We start from the raw sequence: 12,609 nt of genomic DNA, 5'->3' as shown, positions 1-12,609 counted from the left end.
TCCAGATACATTGTAAAGCCTGTCATAGGCCATTTTTCAGAGTAGGGAAAGTATATGTGAGTGAGAAAGAAAAACAGCAAAAATCAGATTATTCTGTGCTGTATGTGCATTGCATGTGCTTGTGATGTCACAAGACTTAATTCCATTGACGTCACTAAGTGCTTGGCTGGAGCTTCTCCTCTGATGAAATTGCTTTCTTGTAATTTCACCCAAACTCAAAGCTTGTGTGTGTGTTTCTTTCTCTTATTGTGGAGTCATGAACACTGACCTTAGTTGAGACTGGAGAGGCCTGCGGTTCTTTGGATGTTCTTCTGGGTTCTTTTGTGACTTCCTTGATGAGTTGTCGCTGCACCCTTCGAGCAATTTTGGCAGGCAGATCGCTCTTGGGAAGATTCACCTCTGTTCCAAGTGTTCTCCATTTTGGAGATTGTGGTGCATTGTGGTTTGGCGGAGTCCTTTGAAATGGCTCTGGGACTGCTAAACTTCAGTGCAGTTCAACTGCAGCAACCCTGCCCCACACACATATTAACTCGCTCAAATCAAGTAATTACTGTTTTAGTGATAAGTAGTATGCTTTTCTTTAAAGGGCCTTTAATATTCAGTTTCCCATAAAATTGGGTGTGCATTTGATTTATCCAGATGAACTTCCTAATCTTTTGTGGCAGTGTTGTAGTTGTAATGTTATATTGGCACTTACTGTGTGTCAGTGTAACAGATATAGATGTTCTAGAACTCTCAACCATGTGTCCTGTGGAACCATGATCTTAGTTTTTGATTAACAATTTGTATTGCAAATCATCCTGGTAATTTTTTTCTTTCATAAACCTCCATGATGATTTATGTAACCACTACCATTAGAAAAATGTTCACTTATACATTTTGTATTTCCATGGCCTCATTCTATTGTACTGTTTCTTCTTGTCTGTCTTTCCACAAAAAAAAAAGAAATCTCATTATCGGCGAAGTTACGAAATTATTTTCCGTACCATGTCATACAGGATGTTCAGAGTGTGTCTGTCGGTCACTGATATGTGATCTGTGTCTGCTGCTGACGCTCTGCGTGAGAGAGGCGCTCTATCTTATTGGATGCAGTTCAAAACCACTTATGAGTTATTACTGAGAATTAGCCTGTCAAAATGTTATTTTAATGCAGCGTTTATGGAAAATATCAGAAGTACAATTGCTCTTAAGGGTATCGGCTCGTGCAGATAATATTTCAACAAATGGAATTGTTAGTATTATTCAGCAGAGGGGGAAAAAATTGTATTTTTAGAATTTTAGACTGTTTTAATGTCATGGTCGTTGTTGTGTAATTTATCCCTGAATTTTTGGGAAGACAAGGGAATAGCATATACACTTAGGAATAACATGTCCGTCTGACCTAGAGTCCACTTGACTCACATATTTTTTGTTTGTACAGACAGATGATAAATAGTTATTATTGGTCAAATAAATAAGAACCATATGTTAAGAGTTGTTATCAGGGATTTCTGCTTGAATTTTATTGTTAGGTTGCCTTGTAGGCTGCTGGGTTCTAGGAATTATTTTGCTTATTTGTTGTTTCTGTTTTTCTGTTTGTAATTTGTAATTCCATGCCAGTCACCATGAGTAAGGGCATTGGCAAAAAAATAAAAATAAATCAAATTATTTGTATTCATAAACTATCACATATTGTCCTGAGTTTCTAAAAGTCAGAGAACTTGAGATAAGCCCTTTGCCTGTAGAGATAAAGATACTCACGGTTTGTGAGATAGAGGAGCCGCAACTCAAACACCCAAGGAGTGGGCAGAGCTTGCAGGTGCATTCTTCCAGGAAAGGGGAGGGTGTGTCCATCTGTGTCTCTGTGATCTCATTGGCTGCAATTTGAGTCTTTGTTGAGATTCAAATATTTGAATTGTTGCTTTGAAAGAGAGGGATGCATTGGCTCAGTGTCCTCATAGCTGTAATCATCACCGCCAGATTTACTTTTCTGGTTGTTTTATGTGTATTCTACTCAATACTAAAAAAGGACAATCGTGATTGTGTGGTGGCTGTAAACTATATGCATGGGAAAAGTCAAGACTCTTATATGGCTGTTTTTTGTATTCAAGGATATAAGCATTAGGTGATTTTCTGTTTCATCTTTATTGTTATTTTGTCTTCAAGGATAACACATGTAATTTAAGTTTTTTTTTTTAGTATTGTCAACATATCCTTGAAACAACCTGTCACTCATCACTAAATCAGTGAAAAACTATTTTCCGACTTCACAATTTCATCTACACCACCTGTTTTACTACAAAACACGCAGATAGATTTTAAATGTGCGGCACTTAGCTTTGACTATGATTTCTGAGTTTATAACTGTAACTCATAAGACAATCTTTGTACGCTGATGGTGTCCCGCTTTTATAAAAATATAAGAAAGAACAATGCTTTGTCTTTTTTAATGGTAGGGTCACTCCAGGAAAAGTCATCAAATTCTATGCTGAAAAAATACATTTTAGGGGTTTTCACTGCTGATAAACTCCAGACATGGTCATATTTAACCCAGAAGACAACATGAGGGTTGACCATTTAATGTATGTTATTTATTTGGATAAGACAAATTTCCCTAATTTTAACAAAAAATGGGATAATACATTTTTAACAATATACCCTTTTAGCTGAATCAAATGAAATAGACATCACATTAGCTCAAACCTTTGGAAAAGGGATTAAAAAAACTAAACAAACTAAGCAATGTTATTATTGGAAGGAGAGGTGATTGTGACAGCAGTTTGGGTCATTCCCTGCAGATTTAGGAGGGGTGCGTGTCGTCGTCCCCCGTCCCCCCCCCCAAGCTTTTGCTGTATTAAAACTGTATTTGCACCCTGTCCCACTCAAAATCACACAAAAACTGTTTGTTTTTGCTGACAGTGACGGCACAAAAGAGTAGTTCAGATAAGACTGATGAAGCTTTCCTGGATTCTTGCTAGCCAGTGGTATGGGTTACTGAGTTTTGCTATACTTATTTGGGTAGAGAAAGACTGGATGGGGGCTAATCAGTAAACCATTATAAATAAGGAGGTGTGTGCCCTTTTTCCTGCACCGATTGAGGGGGGCACAGCGATGATGTGGCAGATTTACGAGGAGAACCTGTGGCTCCCATGAGAGTGACTGTCTCTGACCACCCTGTACATCATGAGCCTTTCTGGAGGCTGGTGAGGTGGGATGCAGCTGCAGGGGGCATGAATGGACTGACAAGTTGCTGGGCAGGGGGGCTGGGGTGTCACACTGTCACTGGGATCAGGGGCAGGTGGGCCAGGGTGGTCCTGTCAGTCACCTGTCCAAACAGCTGTGAATGGCTGTGGAATTTATTCACATCTAGGCCAGGTGTAACATTCAGCATTTTGGGGCTCCAGTCCTGGTTACAAGCCAATCTCATCAATCCCATAGTGCAGCATGGCAAACATACAGTCCTAAACTGCACCAATTCCTGACAAATATACTTGAGCTGGAAACCTGTGTCGTAGGCTAGTGTTTGCTGTCCAGACTTCCTATAATGTGTTTAATAGACATTTTATTGTCCTTAATGTGCTTTATGATGTAGGATTTATATTGTGGTGACATCTGATCATCCTGATGCTTTCTCAAATTTGTGTGACACATTGTTAAGCAGTTTTAATAATTTGAACCTAGTTTGTTCAGTTCAGTTTTTATGATTTCAGCCTAATGTTTGTTTTTGTTGTTAGTAGAAGCAGTAGTAGTAGTAGTAGCAGCATACTTTTTACTGTTTGTGATCCATGTGGTCCAGTGATTTATTAGGTGCCATTTCTCCAGTGTGGTCTTGTTGTGGTCCCTTCTGAATCGTTGTGGTCACAATATGCACTGAGCTGCGGTGCGTTTTTCCCATAACATGACAGCCAATAGTAATTTGCATGTTCAGCTCGACCACAATTTGTTTGTTCTACTGGTCAGCTGCTGACCTCAAAATAACCAGCAGGCGCCTAAATATAGCGCCACAGCACTTGGGCTGGAATGTCACTGAAGAGGGAAAACAAAGGGGGCCTACAGAAGTGTCTGTTTTAGGCTTTCTGTCCCCAGACTAAAGCATTGTTGTAGCACTGACCTCGTATGCCAGTGAAGTGATGAACTCCTGCCTTATTTGTGGAGCTGTCAGCTGCACAGCACTCAGGACTAGTCACAAGGACCCTCCACAGACGGTGATAGGAGTCAGACTGTTGTTTGCAGATGGCAAATCGCCGCCGTTGAGTGGAGGTTGAGTTTGATGAACAGGTGGGGACGGGGGGCTGTGAAATTCAGCCATTTTGGTACACTGCTGTGCACTCTCCTGGGCCTGAGAGCTGGGAACAGTGCTGATAGCTCCCACACGTCTGTCAGCCCTGTGGAGCACTCAAAAGCTGTTCATTCATCCAAGTTTTCTTAGTCGGAGTTCCAAGGAATATTTTCTCAAGCAACCTGACGATGTAGTTACTGTTGACAGTGGCAAATTCTTTTTGATTTTTCAGTATGTGTGTATGTTCATGTAAAAATTTTAATGTCTACCAGAGGTGAATTAAGCACCAGGTCAGTTTACTTGCTGAGTGAGAGGAGGAGAGTGGAGGTGGAGAAGCTGGCAGGGATGGTGGCTGAAGCAGGCTTAAGGAGGATTAAGAAGGATGAAGGTGTTTAGAGGAAGCTGGATGACGTAGGGAGGTGTTCTGAGAAGGATGAGTAAAGTCAAGGGCAGGTGGAGATTGTTGGAACATGTTTGGGTTTGAGGTGATTGGAAAGGATGGAGGAGGTTGGAGAGGGTGCCTGTTACTCTGCTGTCTGTTTGTTGGTGTGGTGAAAGTAGACAATGAAAGTCATACTAACTTATTTGAAATTATAGCATTTCAGTGATGGCAAGCAACTGCAGTATTGTTATCAGTTGGAAAACATGTATATCAGAAATTCTGCTTGCAGTATCTTTCAGTGCATTGTTAAAGATATAATAGAACATGGGTGGATGCAATAGAAATGGAAAATGTTTTGAATAAAATAGGAATGCATTTTTAATATACCCAGTAGCTGGTCTAGATGTGCGATAGAGATAGAGGGTAAGATACTTTATTTATCCCTGGGGCGAAATATGGTAATCTGCAGCAAATAATATATGCAACCATACATCACATGGAGCATGGAGTATGACAGCACAAAACACATGAACACAATACCATAAAACCACCGGACAGTTTACTGAGTGCCTATAAATATAAAATCTCTTATGTAAAAATGCCAATGTCAACAATGAAAACCACAGACAGTACAAAAGAAACACACATGCAGAAAAACCCATTGACAGCCTCAGTTGATGGACAGGTTACAACATGCCTACACAATATAATATCAATCGGTGTAAAAAATGTAGAAGCCATCAATAATAGCCCTTGTCTATGCTGTTACAGAGTGTATTAAAAACCTGGTTGGGATGCAACATTTCTAAACCTTTCTATAGAACACCGAAGTAGTGTAAAGGGATCACTGTTGGTTATTGTGGTATTCTGTTGAGTTAAAATATAATGTAGAGGGTGAGACCACAGACTGTTTTTTCAGACGTTTTCTTCTCAGCTGTGATCTCAGCAGGTCAGACTGCCAGCTCATCGTGGAACCCTGTATGGTATGTGCGATTTCTGTGACCCAGAGTATGTGAGGGGATCTTGTGTCTGCAGCTGTGCGTCCGGCCGGGTTTGACGCTGTGTAGGGGGATGCTGAAACAGAGAGGAAACGCCAGCCCTCGCCCTGTCCTGTTCAGTAATTATGAAGTGCCGCATCTGTGCAGCCGTGAACTGATTTGGGGGTTTTGGATTCTCCCGGCAGATTAGGAGCTAGCGGGTCAAACCACCGCGCCCCCCCTCACTGCCCTGCTAGCCCAACTGTCCGGTAGACCCCCCAGTCATCCTTGGCATGAAAGCCCCACCAGGACTGTGCGGGGTCACTCGTACTAATAACGTCAGCACTGGGGCCTCTGAAGCATGGCACTGGCTTCTTCATTATAACCCCAATCTTATCTGTTGGCTTAGCGCATGCCTTTTGTCCAAGGAGACTTGCATAACTCACACATAACAAATTCCATTTACCCGGCTGCTTAGTGTACTAGTGAAGTTCAGGTTACATACAGTACCATCCCCACTCAACAAGCAAACATGCTGTGCCCCACTCATGATGCAAACCTGCAGATACCAGGTGTCTAGACTAGGTGGGATTGGGCAGTGGAGTCTTATGGCCTCCTTCCCTTATTAAAATGTGGAATATGATGCCATGTATTTATTTAAATAAAATATACTGTATATATCAAGATCAGATTAGCTTGCAACCGTGTCCTTCTGTAAAATGTATTTAACATTATATTTTCCAAAAAGTCCCGGTATGTACAATATATTGTGGCATATTTAATTTCTGTGAGTGTTCTCTCTCTGATCAGATTCCAGAAGTATTAGATAATGTAAAGCCTAGAGTAGATAAGCATACCAGAGGAGACACAGAAATGTGCTGTTCAAGGCACTTATTGTGTCTGCTGCTCTTCAGCACAAAGACAGGCGTGAAATTGCTTTCTGGGAAACATCTCATTTCCTTGGTTAGGTCATGCGGAGCTCAGGTGGAATGAAGTTAGGCCTTGAGGCACCAGGGATAGCAGCCACAATGTAACGCGCTGCCAGAACCATGCATCCTAAAACAAATCACGCTTTGAAGCATCTATGGAGAAAAAAAAAACCCTGGCGGAGAGTCAAATCAACACGGTCAGGATTTACACTCTTGGAGCGGCACAGTATTTGTCAGGAAACTGCCGTTTAAAAGGTGGACGAGCCGCCGAACATTTTCGCGTCGGCAGGAAACCTCTCTGCTCCAGGGCCTTATTATCGGCGCACGGATCACGTCCCAGATGCTGGTCTGATTTGGCGGGCTTATTGTATTCAGAGAAGGAAATGAACACGTACGCAGACTTAGATTGACACCATCTCTGATCCCGCTTAAAGGAAGGGGCACAGAGGGTGGAGTATGCTTTGACTTTCCTTATTCAGTTTGGAAAAAGCTGAGCCTGTTGAAGTGTCTGTCACCTACATTCAGAACTGCTGTGCTTTGCGTTTGCTTGTAATTCGTTTGTTGGGTTCTGGAGCTGTTGTTAACACCTGTCGGCCTGTTGGTTCACTGAGTCTGTCTGTAGTAAGTTGGCTTGTTGGAGCTTGTCTCAGTTCTACTCAGTGCAAAAGCCATATGGTGAATATACTGATAGTTTCTGCTGACCTGTATATATTGCAATAGATACCGGTGCATGCGGTAAATTTGTTCCGGTGTGAACATGCAGCGGCTTGACCGTGTATGTCTTAAAAATGTGGGTTGTTTTATCGCATACTTCAGTCTGGAGATGCTGTGATTATGGACTCTTTAATGGAGAGAGTTTAATTTATGACTATGTCGGCTGGCGTGTGTAGATATTGTGACAGCTGGGATAACATATGACTGGAATAGTTTTTGTATGCCTCTGGCGGTCAGTAATAGTGACGGCGGCCTGCTGGGTTTTAAGATGAATGGGGCTAATTTTATCTTCTCCGATGGTCCATGGAAGCCGTTCCATGGGCGGTTGTTAATGGCTGCGTCTCCCTGGTTACAGATGGAATCCACCAGGTCTCGGCCCTCTGCACCCTGCGCGTCACCATCATCACGGACGACATGCTGACCAACAGCATCACGGTGCGCCTGGAGAACATGTCCCAGGAGCGCTTCCTCTCGCCGCTGCTCTCCCTGTTCGTGGAGGGCGTGGCCGCCGTCCTCTCCACCAACCGCGCCGGCGTCTTCGTCTTCAACATCCAGAACGACACGGACGTCCACGGCAGCATCCTCAACGTCACCTTCTCGGCGAAGCTGCCCGGCGCGCCGCACGGGCGCTACGTGCCGTCCGAGGAGCTGCAGGAGCAGATCTACCTGAACCGCACGCTCCTGACGCTCATCTCCACCCAGCGCGTGCTGCCCTTCGACGACAACATCTGCCTGCGCGAGCCCTGCGAGAACTACATGAAGTGCGTCTCCGTGCTCAAGTTCGACAGCTCGGCGCCCTTCATCACCTCCGACACCGTCCTCTTCCGGCCCATCCACCCCATCAACGGCCTTCGCTGCCGATGCCCGCCGGGCTTCACCGGGGACTACTGCGAGACGGAGATCGACCTGTGCTACTCCGGGCCCTGCCGCAACAACGGGAGGTGCCGCAGCCGGGAGGGGGGCTACACCTGCGAGTGCCTGGAGGACTTCACCGGTGAGTTCGGGCTCGCTCATGCGCTCGCGTGTTCACTCGCTCTTTCATTTATTCACTCTCTCATTCACTCCGACATTCGCTCGCTTGCTTTTTTACTCACTCCTACACGCATTCACTCACTCGCTGCCTGTCTCTTTCTTCCTCACTCTGGTTTACTAAGTGATAGGCCACACCTACAGCAATGCTGATAGTGATCTTGGAACCACAAGGCTACAAGTCTAGGTAAACTTAGCTGTATGAACGGATAACATTTGTGACATACATAATTGGCATTTTTATCTGCTGTGAAGATACGTTTTCTGGTGAACATAATGATGAGCAGTGACAGGTCACCTCTGAACTGAATGGGAAGAACATGGTGTTTGTTTACAAAGCTCTGACTTTCTCTCTGGAGGAAGAATGTGGCACGGCTGGAAGGACCGGGTGTTGCAATTAATTTAGTCTCCCGATGCATCATGGGATGTGGATTTTTCTCAGGCGAGGGCTACAGGAAGTCTTGGGTTTCACTGTCCTGTGGACAGCAGTACTGATAGGATAAACCACCATCAGGATCTTTCATCTGCTCTCTCGGAGCCTCCATTCCCTGCGATGGGCCCTAATTCCACTGTTAGAGTCCTCCGGTCTGCCTCTCTGCTTCCTCCACTAGGGCAATTACGCGATAATGACCCCAGCCCGGAATGGGGGCCCTGGCCTTTGAAGGTCACAGTTCAACTCCAGGTAGTTTTTCGGTCATTATGGGGGGCGATGACAGCGGGTTTGACTGTGTCCTCCTTTGGTTTCTCACATTAGACGAAAATGGATCCCTCTAATTCCCTCAGAAAGGGGATTATTTTGCCGACTTAGGGCTAATTACCAGCCTCGGAGCTGGCATTGTGTGTTTTGCCATGCATAGTTGCGCTTCGTCCAGATCTTGTCAGGCTAATGGGTGACACGTAAGCATTTGCCAACTGGACCTCTACCTGAGATGGTGGATCCACTGGTGCCTTGGAGACCTTAAGACCTAGCCTTGTTCCACTCTGTTAGATTATGGCACGGTCTCAGTTTGCTCCATATTTGCCAGAACAGGAGTCTGGTTTCTGATGGTCTGACAGATACTGCTATCTCCAGGTATTCTGTTTGCAGAAATGACTGAAATGACTGAAGTACAGTGAAATATGAAGACATTTCCTCAAAAGAGCACTTTGAGGCACAAAAAACTCAGAAATATGCTTCAGAGGTTATATTCATCTCTACACATGTTTGCTGTTCACCAAACACATGTTTACTGCTGTCTAAAATGCAAATGAGACCCTGACTAAAAAAAAACTGTCTGTAATGTCCCTGCAATGGCATAGCAGGCATTTAACATGGACAGAATGGGGTGCAGCTCTGAGTTATGATTTGAATAACATGGCTGTTAAACATTAACTGCTAGGCTGGCCATTGATTAAAAAGACTGCACAGTGAAAACAAACACACATATTCCCATTGGTGCTGGGAGCTGCCCTGTCCCTTCAGTTTTGCAGTTGTAAATCTTTAAATAAAGCTTGAAAAAAGTTTAAACGGGGGGGCAAAAAGCGTTTCGGCTGGGGCAGCACGGTGTCCTCGACATTTGGGTAATTATTCATTTCCTAGCCTGTGTGGTGTCTGGGGAGGGCTGTTTTGGAGCACATTCTTCACATTGTGGCCAAACATTCAGATATGCCAGAAGAGCTGTGGCTTGTTTGGCATACAGTAGATCCTCTTTTCTGATTGGAGCCTGTCCAACACAACAAAATTCTCAATTAAGCAATTCAAGTCCCAAGGAATTCTGGGATTGATCTAAGTCTGTTTGTGTTTTGAATTCATGGCTGGATATTGTGAGTAAATCAATGCTAATTATAGCATAAATTGGAACTGCATTGACATTTGAATTCAGCATTAGCTGTAACAAATGGAGGAGACAGTACCAGGGCAGTGGACCATGGCGGGCATTTAGGGACCACCATGGCCGCCTTGAGCGACTGCGAGCGGGACCATTGTCTTCTCGGCATTGTGCTCAAAGCCGTCTGATTTCTCCCAGGGGACAGGGGTCAGCTAGGGGCAGGAACTGGGCGGCCTCGATATGGTTTGTTTTGACAGGCACGAGGGCAAGAGAAGACCATCAGACTAGATCTGTTTAGAGAGGGGATTGGCCTGTTTTGATGTGCATGCAGAGGAGGGATTGTAATTAAACCTTTTTGTTGTGTCCATGGTGAACTTAATGTCAAATTTTAGGATTCTCAAGAGAATTTTTTTAAATCTCAAGATGATCCTATTCCATAGACAGGAACACAAACAAAGACAAAGATTTTTATAAATCAGCACAACATGTTTTGATTATATAATTTGTGTTAAATATGAGCCAAGACTTTTTATGGCACAGTATTTTGCTGGTAATTAAAAAAACAACTAAAAAACTGATATGGGTCATTTACGTGGTGTGAATTACAGCATCTGGTGAATGTAAAAGACAAGCTCCTATTTTCTATGATGAAAACAGATTGACCGAATCACACATTGAATCTGTATGATCTGGAATTCTTCTGTTGAAAAATAATGGGGCTTGTTCTGATTGAGCTCTCTATATTTTATGTCTGACATTTACCTTAAATGAGGTAACAGAGAAATGACCTGCGAGCTCAGTAATATAGGGAGGTGCAAAGCTGTAGGACCGATTCAGGGTGGTGGGCAGCATGTGGGTGACTGACCCGCTTGTGGTCTCTCTCTCTCTCTCTCCAGGTGAGCACTGTGAGGTCAACGCCCGCTCTGGACGTTGTCAGCCCGGCGTGTGTAAGAACGGGGGGAAGTGCGTGGACCTGCTGGTGGGGGGGTTCATATGCCAGTGTCCGGCCGGAGAGTACGAGACGCCCTACTGCGAGATGACCACCCGCAGCTTCCCCGGGCAGTCCTTCGTCACCTTCAGGGGGCTGAGGCAGAGGTTCCACTTCACTGTGTCTTTTATGTGAGTACTGTGCCACTGTGTCCTCAGTCTGGCTCTGCCCCACTGTGTCTCACTCTGTCTGTCTCTACCTGACTGTTATCCCATATCCCTGTATCTCACTCTGTCTGTACCCCTTATATCTGTCTGTACCCTACTGCATATTTCATGTGATTACTGCACCACTGCATACTTGTGTATCTTTCTTTCTGCCTGTTAACCATGCTCTGAACCTCTGTATTGCACTCTGTCTATACCCCTTATATCTTTATCTGTACCCGACTGTATCTCTGTCCCCCAGTATTCACTGTCTGTGCTATGCTGTATCTTTCATTTGATTATCGCACCGCCTCCTACTTATATATCTCTCTTTCTGCCTGTGAACCATGCTCTGAACCTCTGTACCTCACTCTAAGATTTTTTCTGTCTCTCTTATGTGAGTTCTCTCCCCCACTGTCTCTCTGTTCCCCACTTTCTCTCTTTGTATCCTATTGTATCTTTGAAACCCTGTATCTCACTCTCCCTGTTCCCCATTGTATCTCTGAACTCCTTTTTCTCGCTCTAAGAAGTCCATTGTCTGTCTTATGTGAGTTCTGATCTCTCTCTGTACCCCACTGTCCATTTTGTACCCCTGTAACCCACTTTCTCTCACAAGATTTCTGTACCCCTCTCCTGCTTAGTATTCCTGCCCACCACTATCCAAATTCTGCACCCCACTGTATATCCCTGAACGTTGATGTGCCTGTACCCTGTGCCCTGTACCCTGTGCCCCATACCCCATAAAAGCTCTCAGTCCAGCAGGTCTCATTCTTCTCCTGGGTCACTCTTTTCCGCATTTGGCCAATATGGTTCACTAGGTCTTTATTGGATTTGATGCACCAGGCTGTCCCTGCCAGTTTCAGATTGGTGCAGACCTACACTATACCCCTTTCCCCAATAGATCCTGTGGAAAAAGCCATGCTTGGATGCAGCTCCTCTGATAAACTGTAATTTGTGGAATGTGTGGTTGCACTAATAAACAGTGTACAGTCAGCTTTGTCTAGCAGTCAAACATGTCAAAACGCATTTTAGATAATTTGCTTTTCTGATCTCCGATCAGTTATTTCAGCTGTAAAATAGGCTTGTCTCTGTTTTTGAGATTTTGTCATTTTCCCAGCTGAAAAGCCATTTTGAGTCCAGCCATTATTATCTAAATAAACTCATCCAAAACTAAAAATGACAGTGAATATTTACGTATTTTATAAAATATGCACTCATTCCAGATAAATAGGCCAAGCTATTCCTGCCTTCCAAGCATCTAACACAGCCCCCCAGCTGCAAAGTGAAAACAGGAAGTGATGTGTGGTGGCAGGAAGTGGTGTGTGGTTGGGCAGCATTATCAGTGTTTTGCTTTATTGGCTGTGGCTTCCTGTGGGGC

General features: G+C 44.2%; 1 protein-coding gene across 1 annotated transcript in view; it reads left to right on the top strand.

Annotated features, from left to right (window-relative positions):
- LOC135259201 (cadherin EGF LAG seven-pass G-type receptor 1-like) overlaps positions 1-12,609 on the top strand; it is an 84,619-nt gene that overhangs the window by 25,771 nt on the left and 46,239 nt on the right. Inside the window, 2 exon segments of the mRNA XM_064343275.1 lie at positions 7,616-8,254; positions 10,994-11,216. Coding sequence (XP_064199345.1) covers positions 7,616-8,254; positions 10,994-11,216 — 862 coding nt within the window.

Source organism: Anguilla rostrata, chromosome 7 (assembly GCF_018555375.3).
Source record: "Anguilla rostrata isolate EN2019 chromosome 7, ASM1855537v3, whole genome shotgun sequence".
Lineage (NCBI taxonomy): Eukaryota > Metazoa > Chordata > Actinopteri > Anguilliformes > Anguillidae > Anguilla > Anguilla rostrata.
Note: the sequence above shows the minus strand (reverse complement) of the source record. Positions and strands in the feature narration are given on the sequence as shown.